Here is a 22,545-nt window from a genome sequence, read left to right on the forward strand (position 1 = left end):
ATGTTAAAACCAAAAGGAAAGCAAGCTTGCACAGTTACTGTATAAAGGATGGCTGTACCATGCATGTAGCTTACTGGATTATTTGGTCAGCACAAGGCCTGGGATATTCTCCCTGGGCCCATTTCTGTTCTCTGTGTACTTAATTTGCCTTTCTGTTATCTAGGGAGCATCCCATGTTCCTGATGTTTGTTCAGCTGGCCATCATCTGTATATTTAAGTCCTACCCGACTGTAGGGGATATATCGCTGTACATGGCCTTCCTGCCACTGTGGAGTCATCTCTGCAGATGTAAGACCCATTTTTTCCTTGTATTCAGTTCTCATTACATTTGGTTCAGATGCATCAATGTGAAAAATGAGCAGTATGTCCACATTTTATAGTGAAAAAAAGATTTGAAATTAGGGTAGTTCAGTTCCCATGCTGGGCCTCCCTGCTGAAACCGTTGCTGTTTCATACTGTGGGGAAGAACTGAGATTTTCTTACCAATGCATTTTTTCATAGGACTGTTCATTATCTACTTATTCTGCAGAACTTTATTGTACCTTTTGGCTTTGTGCAAAATCCTGTTAAGTCCACAAGAGGGGTCCCAAAGGAGAAGAATGTTTTTTAGAAAAGGCTAATTTCCTACTATATTAATCACTTTGCATGCACAGTATTTCTGTATCTGCTAACTACTGCTATAATTAATTTGAAAGAGCTAGTTTAGGTCAATTTAATTAATTTCTACAGATAGTTTTGCATAGTAATATGTATTTGGGCCCATGAAAATGGGAAACCGAGAGGCTGTAGCTGGTGGTTTTAAGGTGAGTGGAGTTAACAGGTTCTTACACAAATGAGTTGTGTCATGTCCTACTTTTGTGATGTGCAGTGACCGGGATATGATTTAGCCATTGGCGTAGCTACGTGGGGCCTGAGGGGGCCCGGGCTCTCGTAGATTTGGCCCTGGCCCCGTGCCGACGATCCCCTTGAACCCCCCTCCCGCCACCAACCCTCCCCCTCCGTCGCTGGCCAGGCCAGCCGAAGAGAGTCTTTTCAGCGCCGGAGTAGCGCCTTCGTTCATAACTAGGAAGTTCCTTGAGCAAAGGCGCTACTCCGGCGCTGAAAAGACTGTTCGGCTGGCCCGGCCAGCAAACAAGGTATCGGATGCAGCGGCCGGGCGGCGACGGCGGAGGGTTAGTGGCGGGAGGGGGGGTTCAAGGGAATTATCAGCAGGGGGGTCCAATGCGGCGGGGCGGGCGGCGATGGCGGGGGAGGGTTGGTGGCGGGAAGGGAGTTTCAAGGGGATCGTGGCGGCGGTGGTGGCTTGGGGGGGGCGGCTAAACAGTGCCCCCACACCTCGGGCTGTGGCCCCCGCTCCCGGCAAGGTATGGCTACGCCCTTGGATATAATCTACATAAGTGCAATTGTTCTAAACATTTAAGCACAAGGAAACGTGGATACCGGGTTTAGAGACTTGTCTGTTATATGTGGGAGCTATATCTTGTGACATAACTGTGTGATCATCACTTAATCCATGTATTTCTGCCTCGGATGAGGTGCAACTTTCTGCAGGATCTTTAGGTGAGGCAGTTTTACTAGACACGTCCCTATGTGCCTTGTTACAAAGTACCTGCTTAACATCTTGGATACGAGAATAATCTTTTTCTGTTGTGCATTTGCTTGGTAATATCTTCTTGTCAAAATACAGAAATGATTGTGTTTGGTGCATATGTTTAAGAATGAAAAAAATGCTTTCTCTCCCCCTTTCTCCAGTCCTGCGGAACATCTTTATTGTGTCCTGTGTGCTGGTTGTCTGCTCCCTTCTGTTCCCGGTCCTCTGGCATCTTTGGATTTATGCAGGAAGTGCCAATTCTAACTTTTACTATGCAATCACTCTTTCCTTCAATGTGGGCCAGGTTAGTGAAACTGAAACTTGCCTGGTGCTATGTAGTACTTCCAGACTGCCTTGAGTTTCAGCCACGTTACGACATGTTGTCTAACCCCGTCTGTACTGGTGTACAGCAATATACTAGTCGGGAAAAGGCAGAGGGCTGCTACCACCCCCGTTGGGGAATCTAGATTTCAGTCCCCTGTTCAAAGGCGATCTGGCCCGGGTGCTTCATAGACATGCATGGACAGGGAGAACAGAACCTCTGGCGCTGTGATCAGGTGCCCTGCTTGCACTTAAGCTGTTGCACTGTGCAAAATAAGGTGGGCGGGGTTTAGATCTTACTGTTGGGTTTTTTTCACTGATCACTTACTATTATTTTTGGGTCTAATATTAAGTGGGCCAGTCTCCAGCGAACTTTCTATGGATAACTTTACAAACTTTGAATATAACCAGATAAAGTTATCTGGATAACTTTATGTGGCCCAGCTTATCTGGTTATGCAGAACAGGATGGCATTGGAGATCAGTGCTGTCAGCAGGGGCATAGGCAGACAACAGATTTTGGGTGGGCCTAGGCAAGAAGTGGGTGGGCATGAAGTGTTCTCTCCTTCACCCACCTTAGTAGTCTGGAGAATAGCGTTTTCATTACCATCGGGGAAGTCTTCAGCTGGCAGAGCTTTGGATCCTCAGCAGCTACCGCTAAACGTGTGCTACTGTTGGGTGGGCCTGAGCCTTAATTGGGTGGGCCCCGGCCCACCTGTGGCTACGCCACTGGCTGTCAGATAAACTAAAACTGTTTCCCAGAACCCCCTCTAAGTGGAAAAATCTGCTTTGTTGCCTGTGTGGGGGAGGGAGGGGTTCCTGCCACGCTGATGAATGCACAGAACAGTCTTGCACTAGCAAAATTCAAGAAAGCACAGAGTTAGCACAGGGCAACTTTAATTGTAAAAGGTGACAGGAAAGCAAGAGATCAAACTATTATGAGATTTATTGACTTAATGTTATATAAAATGACCAAATAAATAAAACTTATTTGTGGCCATGCTCCAGGAATGAATGTAGGTTGACTGACTGGGCCTAGTTATTATTTTTATCCACTTTAGTCTAAGTATCTGCATGTGATGGGCATCTTAATGCTGTCAGCCTTCGGTTTATGTCAGACTAGCCGTTGAGCCCGTAAAAACGGGCTGGTATTGGGGTTTTCCTTCCCCCTCCCCGCGAGTTCGCCACCCCCCCCTTCCCCCCCCCCCCCTGGAGTCGCCACCATCCCTCCACCCGGCCCGGGCCCTCTCTCCGCTACTAAACTTACACATCCATTCGCCGGAACGCAGCAAGCACATCAGCTGAACTGCCGTCGTCGGCCCTTCCTTCTCTGCCTGTGTCCCGCCCTCCTGTGACGTAACGTCAGCGAGGGCGGGACACAGGCAGGGAAGGAAGGCCGACGGCAGCTCAGCTGATGTGCTTGCTGCTTTCCGGCGAATGTATGTGTAAGTTTAGTAGCGGAGAGGGGGGGGGGGGGGTAACGGTAGCGGCGACCTCGGGCGGGGGGAGCGGTATCAACCTCGGCAGCGCAATTTCCCTCTCTGTCCCGCCCTCGTCATCCCGTATTGACGCGGGGGCGGGACAGAGAGGGAAGTCTCTACTGCGCATTTGCGAGTGAGTCTGTCACTCCCCGTTTATATGTTTGATGCTTGATACCTGCAAATGTGAGGTAGGGTTGAAATTTTTAATTCACTCAGTCACACAAGTTTCCAGGTCTAGTGTTGTGGATACACTGCAAATTAGAAAGTATACCACCTATGAAAAGCCAGTTGAATTTGTGATCATCTAACCATGTCCTTCACGGTGATTTTGTTTTTTGTATTGCTTTCATTTGTAGATCTTGCTCGTTTCTGACTATTTTTATGCCTATCTACGGCGAGAATACCACCTGACTCATGGGCTGTATTTGAGAAGAAAAGATGGAACTGAGGCTACATTGGTCTTGAAATAACAGCAGCAGCAAAGGGACACTTTGGAGATAGATGCACCGAGTGCCGAGGTGGTTCCTTGAAACCCACCAGTCTTGGACATTATCTGCTCTGTGGTACGACACTTTGCAGTCTGTGTGTGAGAAGCAGGCCTCTGGCCTACTTAGGACCCAATCTAGAATTCCCTCCCCCTCCCCAACAGAAAAGGTACTGGACAGCAGCTGGATAAAAAGGAAGGCAAAAGGTATGATGTAAGCCCCCAGGATTTTGGGAGACCAGTGCCTGAGGTTAGTTGCTGGTTATTTTCTTTACAGGGCAGATGAACTCGGAGACGTGAGAACTTATAAATAAGCTAAACATGATAACTGTTTGGCTGGAAAGCCAGGGAACATTTCACGACTAGTGAAACTGAACATTTCTGGTTAATTCTCTATAAATTATTCTTTTTTATTCAGAGGATTTTATGCAAAGGTGGTTTCTGCAGAATTTTTTTTTCATCCTATACGTCTATTATCAATTTTTGTATCTGCTTGATGTTCCTCCAAAAAAAATTGTTACAAAGAGAATTTTTAAAAGGCAAGAAAATTTACAGAACTCAGAAATTTGTGGCTTTCTTTTTTGCATGTGTACTTTCCACAGTCCTTGTCCATCCCTTACCCTACAGCAAGATAAAACCATTCCTTTAGCCAATTCCTACTGTAATTTGGAAATGTTCTGGTGACATTTTCTTTTAATCTGGTGATAGAATTTGGATGTGAGGTTTCCAGAGTCAATACAATCACCTTGCAGTACTACTTGTCTGAGTTAACAGCCAGGTATTTTAAGCTAGAAACCAAGCTCAGGAAAATAAGTTGGTGATACCTTTTTATTTGACTAACTTCGTATGTTGTGTATTAAATTAGTCTAATAAATATCACCTACAACTTTCTTGCTGTACGTACTTAACCTTATAACTGCAGCTCAGATTTTAGTATATAACTGTCCAGTGCCAGAGAGATCACCTGGTGGGTCTGTGCAGCAGATCGAACGGGTGGGTAATGCCACTCTGGTTCTTCATCCTTAACGAAAGAAAGAGTTTAGTGACAATCAGTGCTTTGATTCAGCAACCATTGGGAGGGCAGTTCTAGGTATAAATGTTTTTGCTTATGTAAATCAGTTGTTTGAAAGTTGCTTATCCTGGATTTGTACAACAATATGCCTATAATTCCTTAACACGTGCTCCTATTTGCATTTGGGGGAAGGTGTTTCTGGGAACAGGGTTAGGCAACAGCTTGAACAGCAAGCAATTTTTCTATGTCTTTTTTTGAAAATGCGACAGCAAAAGCGTGTTAATCCTTGCTTGTAGTGAGGTTAATTGTCAAAAGCTATTTGCCCATTTTATCTACAGGTCGTTGTGATCAACAATACACATAGATCAGGCAGTAAAGCCCACACCATTTTCAAACATGCATGTGTTTTGAAGGTCCAAAGTACTTTCAGAAAAAAAAAGGGTGGGGGGGGAGAGATGACCCTCTCCTTACAAAACCCCTTAGCTCTATGCTTGACAAGCATCCCTTGCATCTCAAAAAAGATATAGTGGAATTAGAAAAGGTGCAGAGAAGGGCGACGAAAATGATAAAGGGGATGGGACGACTTCCCTATGAGGAAAGGCTAAAGCGGCTAGGGCTCTTCAGCTTGGAGAAAAGGCGGCTGAGGGGAGATATGATAGAGGTCTATAAAATAATGAGTGGAGTTGAACGGGTAGATGTGAAGCGTCTGTTCACGCTTTCCAAAAATACTAGGACTAGGGGGCATGCGATGAAGCTACAATGTAGTAAATTTAAAATGAATCGGAGAAACATTTTCTTCACTCAACGTGTAATTAAACTCTGGAATTCGTTGCCAGAGAATATGGTAAAGGTGGTTAGCTTAGCGGAGTTTAAAAAAAGGTTTGGACGGCTACCTAAAGGAAAAATCCATAGACTGTTATTAAATGGACTTAGGGAAAATCCACTGTTTCTGGGATAAGCAGTATAAAATGTTTTGTACATTTTTGGGATCTTGCCGGGTATTTGTGACCTGGATTGGCCACTGTTGGAAACAGGATGCTGGGCTTGATGGACCTTTGGTCTTTCCCAGTATGGCAATACTTATGTACTTATGCTCTGAATGTGCACATCCACTTTCAATCCATGAACCCCCCCCCCCCCCCCCCCCCTCGGTCATCTATGCCTAAGCTAAAGAGCCTTAACGTTTTCAGGCTTTCTTCAAAATAGAGTAGCTTCATTGCCTTCCTCCTATTTCTCAAGATGGGGCATCAAGGGTGGCTGCAGTGTAACATTGCAGAAAGGCATTTATGTTATTTTCCATTCCCTTCCAATTAATTCCTGGTATGCTTTTTAAAATATTTTTTAACTTTACTTTTATTGAAAATAACTTCATTACAGTCACAATAAACACATCACTTATTTAAAACATAAGACCTACAACCTCCCCCCTCCCCTCAGCTTAAGCCATCTGCTGATAACTAAGCAAGAAACTCCCCCTCCTCAAACTTTTCCCACTTTGAATGTCTTACGGTGGTCAAATGCTCCATAAGCACAGTGGGCTGAGGCTTTGAACTAAGATCTTTTCCTGGATGGCGATTCCTAATATCAGTCACTCCTTTATTAATCCAAGAATTCAAGACAGGAAGAGTTCTGTCACTAACTTACAAACATCAGCAGGCTTGAAGAAGCCTGGGAGATGAAACGGGTCCCCCTTGGGATCATTTCTAAGCTAAATTGTTCTTGGTTTATATACACAAAGGAAGAAAAGGTAACCCTACTGAAAAAGAACTACAACACAAAGTATATTTTACTACTTTTTCACGTACCAATAATTGTTTTTGAGTAAATGTCAGTCTATCCAGTAATTGGTGGTATATCCTTGAGCAGAAATAACTTCAATTAAACCTTTTCTGTAACTATAGATCTTTAAGTAATTCTGACTCATTCTACCATTTAAGCGCTACGATTTGAAGGCTTTCTTGTATAGTTATCTCACTTCAGGTCTTGCCACATTTCAGAAGGGTATAGACCGGGATTCAGCTAATCCAACACAAAAAATTTCTTCAACCATTCTGTAGTAGATTTACTCCAGTGTGTAGGGTTCTTATTTTGCTGCATGATCTGCTTTGGTTGAGCTTCAACTCACGGAGGGCCTGACCAGCTCTGGCATCTTCTAATATAATGCAGAGTTCATGGTTAAGGCATCCAGGTAATGATGAACAAAGTAACCCCACACCATGATGCATTTATGACCACACTTCACAAGACGAGGTTAGGTTTAAGTTTATTAAAATTTGGTATATCGCATAATAAAATGCTAGGCTGATTTCAATAATAAAAATATCAATTAAAACAAAGTAAGAAAGGAACGCCGTTTTGAACAGGAAAGAAATAACAACAAATAGCATCTTAAAATTAAACACACTGCATATACAACAGACTCGAAGACTGTCAAGGGTACCCTGTGAAGCAACACAATTGAACAAGTATCATAGCCCAAAGGCAGCAGTGAACAAAAATACCTTCAGCTGACCTGTAAATGATGTCAAATTAGACTCCTGGTGAAACAATAATGGTAAATTCAATAACTCAGGGTCTAGAGGTTCTTATTTTAGATGGTAGTAATTGGTCTTCACTAAACAAAGTGTTTGATATTGTGACAAACTTCAGTTTGTGATTATCTAGCCATAGAATATTATTCTAGAAGTCATGTGGGTTATCTGAATGGCTTTTTGGTGAACCTGAGGTGGGCAGCAGTGTTCTTTTTAGACTTACCTATCTGTTTAAGGTTGGGGCTAATACCCTCGCAGAATCTGAATGGGGAGAGTAATATCCCTTCCTGTTCCTCTGGCCATGATTTTGTGATACATTATAAACTACACCTTCACCCTTAGCTGACTTAACACGTATCGAGGGCTACCTTCAACACCAACTCAGTTTTTGTGGTTGGACCTCACTCAGGCTTATCATATACTACTTTCCCTGTGTCTTATGAAACCTAAAACCTATCTAAACTGTACCCTAAACTGCACTGATACAATGCTCTAAGTCAGTGATGGCGAACCTTTCAGAGACCGAGTGCCCAAACAGCAACCCAAAATCTAATTATTTATCGCAAAGTGCCAGTACTCATTACGGGTGGGTCACCACATATGACTCCACCCACCCCTATGATAGCCACACCCCTTACACCAGCCATGGTGCATATAAAGACATCATTGAAAATATTATACTAGTATAGGAGAAAAAAATATGATTTTTTTTTCATTATAAATCATTTCTGTAAGCTCTTACAGCTCCAGTATACCCAGTGCAAAATAAGACAAATTCCAAACACTAAAATGAAAATAAAATGATTTTTTCTACCTTTGTTGTCGGGTGATTTTGTTTTTCTATCCATATTGGTCCCAGGCTCTGATTCTGCTGCTCTCTATCTGTTCTCTTAACTCCGTTTCCAAGGCTTCCTTTCCATTTATTTCTTTACTTTCCTCCTTTCTTCTTCATTTCTTGCCCTCCATCCCTGTCCAGCCACCCTCATCTCCCCCCTGCCCTCCCTCCCAGCACCAGGCAGGCCTCCCACCCAGCATCAGGCAGGCACCCTTCCCTCCCACCCAGCATCAAGCACCAGGCCACCCAGCCTCCCTCCCACCCACCCACCATCAGGCCTTCTTCCTTCCCACCCACCCACCGAGCACTAGGTCGCCCGGGCGCCCAGCCACTTTCCCTTCATCCTTCGTGCTACAAAAAGAAAAAAAAACCCAAGTAATCGCGGCACCGCGCGCCGTCCAGTTCCCGCCCCCCCCCCCCCCCCCCCCCGAAATCTAAAACTCATACCTGTCCTGCTCGGGGTTAAGGCGGTGTCAGCAGCGACAGCACCAGTGAAAAGCGTGCTAGCTTGGCGCGCCTTCAGCTTCCCTTCTGTCTCTCAAGCTTACCAATCGAATGAGAAAATGTTGTCTACCATTACTTTTCTTTGCTCTATATTTAAAGTAGCCTGATGCAACCATATTTAAGTACATTTAGCCACCTTGGGACTATATCAAAAATGTATAAAGAAGCTGTACACTCAAAGGAAAAAAAAAAAAAGTAGCTTTACAGAGATTAATTATAGTTTTATTTCTGAATAGGGGAGGGGGGGGGAATATATTTCTCTCCCAAGTCTTATATAGTAAACTCAACAACACAATACCCTTTACCAACCCTTAGGAGGTTATTATTGCAACTGAATTATGGTAGGAATGAAAACATTTCACAGTGCTCCCATCAGGATAAACAATTGCTGACCCTTAACTGACGCGGTAGGGCCCGTGAGGGCATTAACACTTCCAGCGCAGGTATCTGGGCAGCAGAGCAAGTGAACTTCTGGTCTGTCAACCCACAGCAGTAACTACAATGGACTGGACTCAGACAGTAAAGGCGCTAACTGTATTGCAGTTTTTTCTTCGTTGTCAAGGTATGCGGAAAACTAACCCGTCTGATGACATTTCCTGAACAGAACGTTCAAAAAGTTCATAACTGTTAAACTCGTCTCAGTTGGTTTCTCTAGAAATGGAGGTAATGTAAGGAAAAGCGTTACTGTGTAAGCTTGATTACAAACGTAATTACACTTTTGGGTCCTGCTACACTTCTCTTTATTACAAGTTTTCAGTTACAGAAGTTCTAGACATTGTGCTTTGTACTGACAATAGTATTTGAAATGTCATTATGCTCTATGTAACGTAGACAACACCTGATTGATTTGGGTTGCTATGATAACCAGACAGCATTCAGTATTCAAGGTTCATCGATGTGTTAAATTAAATTTTCAGTATCTTGCTGTGAACAACAAACAAGGTAGTGATATTTTTCTAGTTATTTTCAAGTCTTGAATTTTAACTTCAAAAGATTCAAGGTTAGAGAAAGCATATAATCTATGTTTTACAATCCTCCTCCTGAACCAGAGGGGATGAGTGAGCAATGCCAGAATGTACATACATAAAGCACTTTCAGTCAGTCATTGGAAAATTTACATCTCTGTTACAGAATATCATTATTTATAAAATTTGGTAAGGGTAAAAGATACGAGAGTGTCTGTGGTTCTCATTCCTACGGAAGAGGTGCAGCTCCGGCAGCTGAACCCGGTTCTACCTCTTTTACAGTTTGTGCTGTCGGACCTGCTCACAAGAGGAAGGGGTTATCCAGCACAGCCACACCTGCTGCTACCCCACCATCTGCATGTTGCACAGCCTTGGTCCTCAGCAGGTGGCCCACTTGCTCATTCAGTAGCAATTCCTTCCTGTGCCTACGGAGAGATACAAAAGCACTGGACTAAGGAAGAGAAGATGGGGCCTGGTTTATCCACCTGCATTCTGTAAGCACAGCACACAACTCTCTGCTAATTGTGAATAAAAGAGAGCAGGTGTGACTAATACCCTCCCCCCCCAGGCTCAGAGCAAACTCTGACCACATCTCTGTCAATCCCCCTGATGTACACACATGAGGGAAATATTTGAACCACTGATAATTCATGTACATACACTTTTATATCGATTGCGAGTAAAGACAAGTAGCCCCATCCTCCAGGTCAGCTGGGCAGACGAAGCAAAGCTCTAACCTACGACTCAAACTCATATTCTCCACATGAGAGTATGCAGCGCTCCCCTGGCCCTAAAGTAATGGTTCTCAATCCAGCCAGTGTGGTTTTCAGGATATCTACAATGTACATGCATAGAGATGTGCATATAATGAAGACAGTTTATACAAATCTCCCTCATGCATATTCACTGAGGATATCTTGTAAACCTGACTGGTTGGGTTTGTCCCAAGGCCTGGGGTAGGAATTCCCTGTCCTATAGTGTTTGTATTTTAAGGGCCCAGAAGGGTTTAATGCAGGGATGTCCAACTTTGGCCCTTGCCAGGTTTTTGGCATTTCAGTAATGAATTTGCATGAGATCTAATTGCCTATTCACTGAGGAAATCCTGAAAACCCAACTAGATTGGAGATCGAGGTTGGACACCCCTGGTTTAACCCATCAGGAGAGGGTCCTGCCTGCTTAAACTAAGCGGCGTGAACTAGCCACTAGTCTCAAGCAATAACCAGATAGTGCACCTGAATATCAGCTCTAATGGCCCATTCAAAAATCAGGCAGTGGAGGAGCTAGCACTTATGCACTGATTCTCCACTCCCCCCCCCCCCCCCCCAAATCACCTAAACCATCCAGCAGGTGTGACTTGTCCCATCTCCCCTACAGGACTTACCTAGGTCAAGGGTGGGCCACAACCAGTGCATTTTGTCTAGTGAAAAAGGTGCCGGTACTCAAATGTCAGGCCACCCTTCAGGGGTGATCACTGAGGGACCCACCCCACAGCAGCCAGGCCCCCTGCAACCAGTCACAGAATCTATGACATGGCAGAATTGGTGTGTAGGGCCTGAGCTCTCATTAAAACTTTGGGGATCATGGATCCATTTTAGCAGACAATGAAAAAGGTGCGGGTACTAAGTACCCCCTCAAAAAAAAAAAAAAAAACCCTGGCCACAACCCAGTCAGGTTTTCAAGAGTTCCACAATGCATATTCATGGTGGAAATCTTGAAGACCCGTGAGGACCTTGGCTGCCCATCCCTGACCTCGAGGCAAACCCTGGTAGTCTAATGAGACAGGGCAGGAGTGGTCGGTCCCCTTCTGGCTCTGCATTTAACATGGTGATGCTGACCCCCATAGCGCCCACATTCTGAGAATACTGCTAGGGGTCAGGGCTGCCATTATGAATCTGGAGCTAAACGGGATAGGAGAGGAAGGGGACCACTTCTGCTCCCACCCCCACTACAATACCAAGGATTGCCTCCCTCCCAGAAAGGGGGTGGGGGGAAACATGGACAAACATCTAATTTAGCCAGCACCAGTCAAGGCTTAAGAAACACTGAGTGCCATTGGCTGAATATTGGCCGGTAAATTGTTAAAGCAATTTCTTACCTGACGTAGACTCCAAAAATACCCAATTCAGATATGCAGTCCGATAACTGCAGGGCACCACCCGCTTTTAGTAAGTAATTCTTCACAGGCTGGGGACAGATCTTATCCATCAGGATATAGGAGCTTCGTTCCGCCGAGTTTCCAGCCTTCTCCAGAACCTTTTTAATTTCCTCGCTGTAGATATTGTTTCCTGAAAATGGACAGTACAACACTTCTTGAGCTCGTTGTTCAGGGCCAATCCAAATAATTCACTCTCTTTTAAGCCTCTCTGAACAGTAATCCAGGAGCAAGGTCTCAATTATACTGTTTAGAGTTGACCTTGGGGTGTTGGTGTCTTAACAGTCTCAACCTTTAATAGCAGCACTGTATTGTAACTAAGACCCATGATGGGAAGTTTTTATGTAAACTAAATGCGGCTTGGATTTTTCTATTTGTTATACAATAATTTTTTGGGGGGGGAATAAAAATTATGGATACAATTGAAAAACCTGAATGGAGAAATGTAAGTAACGGTACAGACCTCCACCCTCCCGTTGAGGCTTCAGCACAAATTTCTCTGGGGTAGCAATGGCCATGGCAGCCGTCTTATCTCCCTCCTCACCCTGTCAAGGGAAACAAAGCGTTAATGAGACCCCAGTGGTCTTCCTCTCTTCCAAGTTTTCATTGCACAAGCATGGCAGAGACGTGATGAAGAAAAATAAGTACGTCAGCACTGCTGTACTGGGACAGAAAAAAAATCCCATCAAACACAGTATCCTGTTTCCAACAGTGGTCAATCCAGGTCACAGGCACCTGGCAAGACCCCGAAAGAGTAAAGAGAGCCCACGCTGCTTAATAAGCAGTGGATTTTCCCCAAGTCCATCTTAATAATGGCTTATGGACTTTTCTTTCTGGAAACTATCCAAACTTTTAAAAATCTCGCTGTGCTAATGGCTTTTAACCACATTTCTCTGGCAATAAATTCCAGAGCTTCAGTTTTTGAGTGAGAATATAGTTTCTTGCATTTGTTTAAATAAAGAGGTGTGTTAACCATGCTAGTCCACTCTTAAAGGTAATCTATAGAAATCAAACAAAATTAAAACATGGAAAAGAAAATAAGATGATACCTTTTTTTATTGGACATAACTTAATACATTTCTTGATTAGCTTTCGAAGGTTGCCCTTCTTCATCAGATCAGAAATAAGCAAATGTGTTAGCTGACAGTGTATATATCAGTCCCTCATAGATGGTCTAGCAAGGTGGGTAGGAGATGTGCATGGGGACTTCAAAGCATTCCATAGTCTAGCAGGATGTTTGTGGGGAGGGGAGGGGAGGGTGATAAGCAGTGAAATACAACTTATGGTTTACTAGTAAAACAGGCCCGTTTCTGACACAAATGAAATGGGTGCTAGCGAGGTTTTCCTCGGAGTGTGTATGTTTGAGAGAGAGAGAGAGAGAGAGTGTGTGTGAGAGAGAAAGTGTGTGTGAGTGAGAATGAGTGAGACAGAGTGTGTGTATGTGTTTGTGTCAGAGAGAGAGATAGAGTGTGTGTATGTGTTTGTGTCAGAGAGAGAGATAGAGTGTGTGTATGTGTTTGTGTCAGAGAGAGAGATAGAGTGTGTGTATGTGTTTGTGTCAGAGAGAGAGATAGAGTGTGTGTGTGTGTGTGTGTGTGTGTGTGTGTGTGAGTGAGGGAGTGTGTGTGTGAGAGAGTGTATGTGAGACAGAGAAAGAGTGTGTGTGTGTGAGTGAGGGAGGGAGTGTGTGTGTGAGTGAGGGAGGGAGTGTGTGTGTGTGAGAGAGTGTATGTGAGACAGAGAATGAGTGTGTGTATGTGGGGCTCCGAGTTTCATGACCCCCGCCTTCCCTCCCTCCATCTCCTCCCCTTCGAGTGCCAGGCCCCCCTTCCGTCTGAGGCGTAGACCCCCCTCCCTCCCTCTCCTCCCCTCTGAGTTCTTGGCCCTCCCTCTCCTCCCCAGCGTGTTCCATGCCCCCCTTTCCTCGGAGTGTGTATGTTTGAGAGGGAGTGTGTGGGTGAGAGAGATGGAGTGTGTATGTGAGAGAAAATGAGAGACAGAGCGTGTTTGTGTGAGAGACGAGTGAGTGTTTGTGTGTGAGAAAGTGAAGCCTTGAAGCATTTGTGTGCTCTGTAAGGCTCCATCTCCTCAATTGATGACACGTAGTTCCGGAACGTTGCAGGAATGCTTCAAGGCTTCACTTTCTCAGCTTCAGAATGTTGGAGGTGCGTTTTATTTTATAGGATAGTGGGCTAGAAAACCCAGATCCTTGTTAAGTCCTGTCCGTTGGGTGTCAAAATATTCAATCATTCTGATTTAAGGTTTTACGTTCCTGAATTGTTTTAAAGTTACCTTTCAGTATTCTTACTGTGAAATCACTGGTACAGTGTCCTGGTTCTGTGAAGTGCTGTCCCACCGGGGTGGGGGCCCTACTGGCACCAGTATTCATGTGATGTCTATGTAAATTGAATCTTGTCTTAAGCATCTGGCCTGTTTCTCCAATATAACAACCTGCATTGCATTTTTTTACACTGAATGATATATACCACATTGGAAGATGAGCATGTGAAAGATTCCTTTATGTTGAATTTCTTTCCTTTGTGCATGACTGTGGGGTCCTGTGAAATGTTTTGGCATAGTTTGCAGCTAGATATATTACAAGGACGTGTGCCTTTCTGTTCACTTTCAGTTTTAAATGTAGTACACCATGATTCGCGAGCAGAAATTGTTACTCTGCTGCAGGGCTAGAGCTATAAATATGACTTCGAAACAGGAAATAATGTTTATAAGACCTGCCTCTGTAAAGATAAATATAATGAAGTGATTTTAAAATGGAAGCTTAATTATATAAACAAAAAATGGAAAAGCAAACATATAAACATCTCTTTGAAAAAAATTTACGGAAAGAGCCAAAACACATAAAGTCCACATTTACTGTTCATTAATGCACTTTACATCCACTTCTGAACTCTCATCCCCCGTAATCCCACATCACTCATACCTTTACTCACAGAAATATGTATACCATATGTCTTTATGCCTTAGTATTGCCCTTTAAGCTCCCATTGTCTCCTTTCAATGTTTGTGTTCCATTGTTGCACTCCTTAACGACACTTCGATTGTCTCGCATAATTCTGCACAATGTAATCCATAACCAATTTGTAACAAATTGTACTTCCATCATTCAGTTCTTATTGTAAGCCACACTGAACCCGCAAAAAGGTGGGAAAATGTGGGATACAAATGCAATTAATAAATAAATATCCAGTACTATAAAAAATATCTCGCTCTTGGATTGAGAAAGGCAACCTTGTCTAATAGCATATATACTTAAATAATTAAGCCTCAATTGCCCCGAGGAAAGTCATAGACTTTTACAATATCCAACCCCAACGGGGCTATCTGTCATTGGCTTAAAAAAGGATTGCAAAAACTGCAGTGGAAAACAACTCTAAAGTGAAAAATAAACAGAGAAAAAGCCACTGCAGAAAAAAAACACAGTCACTCTTAGTAGCTAACAAAAAATATAAACTCACAAAGTTGCTCTTACTCAACTTTCCTCAGTGATTTTAGAAAACCGTCCCACAGGACAGAGCATGGCATGTCACAACTTTAGTGTTTTTTAATCTTTATAGCTCAGTATTCTTGTCACGTGTGCCTCTGAGAAATCCTGAGCTGCAATGTAGCAAACCACAGACTGCCATCTGCTCTCGTAACCCAAAAACCTTGGCATCTGAGCCGGGCAGCTCTTGGTGTACTCATCTGCATATACTGAGTCAGTTTGCGTTGAATTTCAAAAGCAGGCCCCAGGGAGTCCTTTAAAATCAGATGCATTAGCAAAGCAGCGGAAGAATGTTTTTAACTAGTGTTGCAGTAGGTTCTTTTAGGTTCCTGGTCCAGGTTCACTTCAGTGACAGGGAAATTCCTACACAGGTGGGTGGCACAGAAATCCTGGAGCCAGGGGAAATTTTCTTTGGATTTCTCAAGTCTAACCTTATATACATTTCTTTTTGATAACTTGACTTTTATTTCTGTGCAAGGAGGTGAATAAAAATTAAAACAAATTTTATGTACCAATTTAATTTTAAAATAATTAGCAACTTTACCTGGGCACATAGGAGCCGACTCTGTGGGTGCTTGAGCACCCCCAATATTGAGAACATTCCTTGTATGTGTCCAAGGAAGGGTTATTTCCACTGGGCTTAGCACCCCCAATAATTTTGAAAGGTTGGCTCCTATGCCTGGGCACATCTATAACATAACCAATACTCTTAGCCTAGTTTCATGACAAACACACGGTTATTCCTAATATGTTAAAATGCTATAATTAATTATCTGACTGTATTATATTTTGATGTTTTTTCTCGAATGTAAGCCACATTGATTCAGGCACAGGCAGCTCCTTGTGACTCTGGGCAAGTCACTTAACCCTCCATTGCCCCATGTAAGCCGCATTGAGCCTGCCATGAGTGGGAAAGCGCAGGGTATAAATGTAACAAAAATAAAATATGGAATGTTGCTATTCCACCAGCAACATTTCATGTAGAAGGCTGCGCAGGCTTCTGTTTCTGTGAGTCTGACGTCAGACTCACAGAAGCAGAAGCCTGCGCGGCCACATTGGTGATCTGCAAGGGCCGACTTCTACATGGAATGTTGCTAGTGGAATAGCAACATTCCATGTAGAATCTCCAATAGTAGCAACAGTGGAGGAGTGGCCTAGTGGTTACGGTGGTGGACTTTGGTCCTGAGGAACTGAGTGCGATTCTCAATTCAGGCACAGGCAGCTCCTTGTGACTCTGGGCAAGTCACTTAACCCTCCATTGCCCCATGTAAGCCGCATTGAGCCTGCCATGAGTGGGAAAGCGCAGGGTATAAATGTAACAAAAATAAAATATGGAATGTTGCTATTCCACCAGCAACATTTCATGTAGAAGGCTGCGCAGGCTTCTGTTTCTGTGAGTCTGACGTCAGACTCACAGAAGCAGAAGCCTGCGCGGCCACATTGGTGATCTGCAAGGGCCGACTTCTACATGGAATGTTGCTAGTGGAATAGCAACATTCCATGTAGAATCTCAAATAGTAGCAACAGTGGAGGAGTGGCCTAGTGGTTAGGGTGGTGGACTTTGGTCCTGGGGAACTCAGGAACTGAGTTCCATTCCCACCTCAGGCACAGCCAGCTCCTTGTGACTCTGGGCAAGTCACTTAACCCTCCATTGCCCCATGTAAGCCGCATCGAGCCTGCCATGAGTGGGAAAGTGCAGGGTACAAATGTAACAAAAATAAAATAGATACTATTGGAGATTCTACATGGAATGTTGCTACTATTGGAGATTCTACATGGAATGTTGCTATTCCACTAGCAACATTCCATGTAGAAGGCTGCGCAGGCTTCTGCAGGATGTGAGACTCACAGAAGCAGAAGCCTGCGCGGCCACACTGGTGATCTGCAAGGGCCGACTTCTAGTGGAATAGCAACATTCCATGTAGAATCTCAAATAGTAGCAACAGTGGAGGAGTGGCCTAGTGGTTAGGGTGGTGGACTTTGGTCCTGAGGAACTGAGTTCGATTCCCACTTCAGGCACAGGCAGCTCCTTGTGACTCTGGGCAAGTCACTTAACCCTCCATTGCCCCATGTAAGCCGCATTGAGCCTGCCATGAGTGGGAAAGCGCAGGGTACAAATGTAACAAAAAAAAAAATCTGAGCTTGTTTGGGATAATGTGGGATATAAATGTCTTAATAATAATAACAACAGAGCTGCCTGTGGTTCCACAGCCTAATCATGACAAAGGAAAAGCACTGGAGAGTCATGTGAATCTAAAGAGTTTCAATGAACAGAAGCTGAAGACTGAGAGCAAGAAAATAGGTACTTACTAGATCGAGAGAGAAGAGGCCTGCAAACGTTTTTCGTATTCGAGCAACTGCCTCAGGATTAGTGGGCAAAAACCTTTCTAAAGTTCCTGGTCGACTCAATTCTTGTTGCACCTTTTTGGTTCCAACTAGCTGGGTGGCGATGTCTGGACATTTCACAGCTTGGGATCGTTCCATCATCAATCGTGCGTCCCAGCCCTAATACGCAAAACAAACATCGCACCATTAATGTAATCACAGCTCGCAGTGTTCATGTGCAAAATATATACCGAGATCAGTTCCCTCATACAGAGGCTGAAAAGGAAATCCGAGTGAACAGCTGTTTGGAAAGTGGCCAAATTTTATATCTCGAGTATGTAAAAAGGCTCTTGAGGAGCTCATAAAGCCAAGGATAGGACAGGAACAAGTACGCAATAGGCATGCAAATCCAGTTTGTTTAGTGTGTCTTAAAAGTCAAGTTGCAAGGTAAGTGCATTTGAGTCATTGAGATTGGATACATTTACTGATGATATATATATATTTTCAGTCTATTTGACTCATCAATACATTAACTTTTTTGTATTAATAATTCTAAAAATTATTCTAAAAAAATATTGCACGAGGGTTTTTTAGTCTATGATGACTTTTTGTACGTCTAACATAACAGCTTAAAGTTGAGACTTTTCCCTCCCTGTTCAGTGTGCGTATTTTAAAAATCAAGTGCATGCATTAACCTATGAATTTACATGTGTTTTTAAATGTTTTTTATTAAAACATCTGAAACAACCAGAAATTATGTCCAAAACTATGAACAAACTTTCTGCCCTGTGCACGTCTACTGTACAATGAAATATTTTGAACTGAAGCATCTTTGCACCTGTTGCCTTATATACATTTTCAGTGAAACAGTAAGAGCCATCGATTTGAGGTAGAAGGAATCAATATTTATTTATTTATAACTTATACCCCGCGCTTTCCCACTTTATTAGCAGGTTCAATGCGGCTTACATAGTATAACAGGTTTACAAAGTAACATAGAATGGATAACAACTGTAATATTGTGTATAAAGAGGTGGACAATTAGATGTGGGTAAGTAAGATGGGTAAGGGAGGAGGGTATGTATTGGGATAGTGTGTTGTTAATTAAGGAAGATTGTATAGTGAGGGTTGGAAGAGGGATGAAATTTAGAAAGGATTAAGTAGGGAAGTAAATTTCAGGTTCTGTCTTATAGTCTGATCTGGGTAGCGCAGGTGGCCTCCTAATTTAAGTCAGGTTATTTGTATAGGCTTGCTTGAAGAGGTAAGTTTTTAGCAGCTTCCGGAAGAGTAAGTGGTCATTGACTATTCGAATAGATCTTGGTAAGGCGTTCCAGAGTTGGCTACCTATGATGGAGAAGTTGGATGCACAATATAGCAGCAGCAGTATTCAAGCCTGCTTGGGACAGACACCAAGCGACCTTGTCAGTAGAGAAAGAGCATGGATAAGACCATATACTGAACAAAACTCATTATAGTACAGCCAGAGCCATCATAAAGCATGATTTTTTGAGGCTCTGGGTGCCTGGTGTTACACCAGTAGGGGGCTCCAGGGTGCACCAAAACAAAAGACTGCTACACATTGGGCCCATGCCTGAGCCTTACTGTCCTGAATCATTTTCCCTGAGGCATGGTGCCTGCTACAGAATAGATGCCACACCTCCTGCAGTCAGTGCACAGGATTTGGCAGATGTGGCAAGAACCCATTCCTCTTCTATTGAGAACTCATTATATCTGTGCTAGTACCAGAAACTAATTCAAAACTGATGGGACAGAACTTGATCTTGTGCTCTACGTGATCAATATGCAGACAACAGGGGTCAAAGCAGCGCCAACACCCACACAGCTAACTGGTCAATGATAGGATCACACAAAAGACAGACAATCTTCATCCGATTAGCTATGCCGGTGAGGGCACTGAATCTTACCGGTGCCTGCGTGACTCTGCTGGCTCTGCCCCAGTTCCAGCTTTGGACCACTCCTGCACTACCTGGACAGTGCTGCTGAGCACGTGGCATTAAGGGCCACTGAATGTCCAGGAGTCACCCGCTGATCAAGGTTTCAGCAGGCAGAAGCCGTCCAGCCCGCTTGCACTCCTTTGAATAATCGAGACGTAATTGCTGGTGGCATTTATGGGGCTCTCTCCCACCCACCCTGACCTATGCAAAGATTTTTCTACTTATGTAGGGCAGTCTCTTCTCTTTAGTTCAACTCTGCCCACTACTGCAGCTCTCAGGCTGTCAAGTGACCTCACCCCTTGCAGTTGTCTGTTTTAACTCAAAGACCCCACTCAAATATTTTATTTATGAAAAACTGATATATTACCCATCCAGGCTAATCTATCTTCAGCAGTTTTGTCTGTCTTTATTAGATTGTAAACTTCTAGAAGCAGGGACTGAATTTCTTAAGTACCGTATATCTATCAAATATCATTAATAATAATAATAATTAGTGATTCAATATGGATAGAAAATGTGCTGAAGATTACTGGGTCTTGTCAGCAATGGTCTATTATCTGATGGCAAGATGTCGATATACGGATATATAATTACTGGGGATGTCCTAGACAGAGACCTGCAGTGTAGGTGAGGCAGAGATGGATGAATAGAAGCTGCATTTGCCATTACTATTACCTACTACTACTACTTAACATTTCTAGAGCGCTACTAGGGTTACGCAGCGCTGTACAAAATAAACAAAGAAGGACGGTCCCTGCTCAAAGGAGCTTACAATCTAAAGAACGAAATGTCAAGTTGGGCAGTCTAGATTTCCTGTGTAGAGGTTAGGTGCCGAAGGCGACGTTGAAGAGGTGGGCTTTAAGCAGAGATTTGAAGATGGGCAGGGAGGGGGCCTGGCGTATGGCCTCGGGGAGTTTGTTCCACGCGTTGGGTGAGGCGAGACAGGAAGGGCGGAGCCTGGAGTTGGCGGTGGTGGAGAAGGGTACTGAAAGGAGGGATTTGTCTTGAGAGCGGAGGTTACGGGTAGGAACGTAAGGGGAGATGAGGTAAGGAGGGGCTGCAGATCGAGTACATTTGTAGGTTAGTAGCAGAAGCTTGAATTGAATGCAGTACCTGATCGGAAGCCAGTGAAGTGACTTGAGGAGAGGGGTGATATGAGTGTATCGGTTCAGGCGGAAGATAAGACGTGCAGCAGAGTTCTGAACGGATTGAAGGGGGGATAGGTGGCTAAGTGGGAGACCAGTGAGGAGTAGGTTGCAGTAGTCAAGGCGAGAGGTAACGAGAGCGTGGATGAGAGTTCGGGTGGTGTGTTCAGAGAGGAAAGGGTGGATTTTGCTAATGTTATAGAGGAAGAAGCGACAGGTCTTGGCTATCTGCTGGATATGCGCAGAGAAGGAGAGGGAAGAGTCGAAGATGACACCGAGGTTGCGGGCAGATGAGACGGGAACGATGAGGGTGTTATCAACCGAAATAGAGAGTGGAGGTAGAAGGGAAGTGGGTTTGGGTGGGAAGACAAGAAGTTCGGTCTTGGCCATGTTCAGTTTCAGGTGGCGGTTGGACATCCATGCAGCAATGTCAGATAAGCAGGCCGAAACTTTGGCCTGGGTTTCCGCAGTGATGTCAGGTGTGGAGAGATAAAGCTGGGTGTCGTCAGCATAGAGATGATACTGGAAGCCATGAGACGAGATCAGGGAGCCCAGGGAAGAGGTGTAGATAGAGAAAAGAAGAGGTCCAAGGACAGAACCCTGAGGGACTCCAACGGAGAGCGGGATAGGTGTGGAGGAAGAACCATGAGAGTGTACTCTGAAGGTACCTGTCCTGCCGTTTTCTGATGCAGTAGAGCTGACTAATGGTTACTCTGAGGAAGGGAAAGGTATCATCTGTCATCCAAAGTGTTGTACTGTAACAGCAAGAACAGCTGTCAATTAAGGAGAAGACAGATAACATGGACCATAAAAGGTCTTTTGCTAGATTTTCAGACATGCAAGTCTTCAACGATAGCAGTTATTCAAGTCTTCTCCCTTCCATCGTTTTAGTTCAGACTTTACAGTTGGCCTTTAATGCCATTTTCTCTCTATTGTTTCACATGGGGCAGAGCTGAATTTCAGAGCACATTTAAATGAAGCAGAGCCATGTTTAAAGTTTGGGTAATATCAAAGTTGTGAGCATGCTCTATCCACTTCTTCTACTAGCATCAGTAAATGTCTGAAAAGGCATAATGAACCTCCTACATAGTGTAATGACCCTAATTATATGTTACATACTACAGAGCTAAGGTAGGTCTAACAACCTCTATAAACAAAAATAAGTTTACTACGCATAGGCCAGAGGTACAGGGACCCAAGAATGCTTTTTCAAAATTTATGCACCTGAGATGACAAAACTGAGTTCGATTCCTGGCACAGGCAGCTCCTTGTGACTCTGGGCAAGTCACTTAACCCTCCATTGCCTGCCGCATTGAGCCTGCCATGAGTGGGAAAGCGCGGGGTACAAATGTAATTAAAAAAAAATAAATTTTGATGAAAATTCTTCTATGCCCAGAGAAGAGCAAAATGACCCTTGTAACATTAATGCGATGACACCTTCAAAGCAATATGCAAAATCCTATAACATTAATTCTCAGTCCTAATATGAGTAACATAGATCATATTATGCATAAAAAAGCAGTGTAAGGGCAAATCACACCACGGTTGGGGTCCTGAATGAATATTTTCACAGCTATAGAAATTGCTGTAGCTGTATAATGTTGTGGTGAACCTCTGATCTTTCAAGATCACAACAATGTTTGTACCAAGGAGGTTTGATAACAGGAGACAGCATGATGTCATAAGGCTGAAGCCGGTCTCCACCCACTCCACCCAAGGAAATTTTAATTCTCCCCAATACAG

At 43.8% G+C, this 22,545-nt stretch overlaps 2 protein-coding genes across 4 annotated transcripts in view; one reads left to right on the plus strand and one right to left on the minus strand.

Annotated features, from left to right (window-relative positions):
• PIGU (phosphatidylinositol glycan anchor biosynthesis class U) overlaps nt 1-4,437 on the plus strand; it is a 35,805-nt gene extending 31,368 nt beyond the window's left edge. For all 3 annotated transcript variants that reach the window (XM_030211415.1, XM_030211417.1, XM_030211416.1), the window contains exons 11-13: nt 164-288; nt 1,753-1,895; nt 3,749-4,437. In XM_030211415.1, the coding sequence (XP_030067275.1) occupies nt 164-288; nt 1,753-1,895; nt 3,749-3,862 (382 nt within the window). In that variant the 3' untranslated portion in view covers nt 3,863-4,437. The remainder of the gene's footprint in view (nt 1-163; nt 289-1,752; nt 1,896-3,748) is intronic.
• Nucleotides 4,438-8,740: 4,303 nt separating this feature from the next.
• GSS (glutathione synthetase) overlaps nt 8,741-22,545 on the minus strand; it is a 46,999-nt gene continuing 33,194 nt past the window's right edge. The window contains exons 10-13 of the mRNA XM_030211414.1: nt 17,688-17,882; nt 12,339-12,420; nt 11,819-12,008; nt 8,741-10,148 (exon numbers count right to left, since the gene is read on the minus strand). Of these exons, the coding sequence (XP_030067274.1) occupies nt 10,025-10,148; nt 11,819-12,008; nt 12,339-12,420; nt 17,688-17,882 (591 nt within the window). The 3' untranslated portion in view covers nt 8,741-10,024. The remainder of the gene's footprint in view (nt 10,149-11,818; nt 12,009-12,338; nt 12,421-17,687; nt 17,883-22,545) is intronic.

The sequence above is a fragment of the Microcaecilia unicolor genome, chromosome 8, assembly GCF_901765095.1.
Source record: "Microcaecilia unicolor chromosome 8, aMicUni1.1, whole genome shotgun sequence".
NCBI lineage: Eukaryota > Metazoa > Chordata > Amphibia > Gymnophiona > Siphonopidae > Microcaecilia > Microcaecilia unicolor.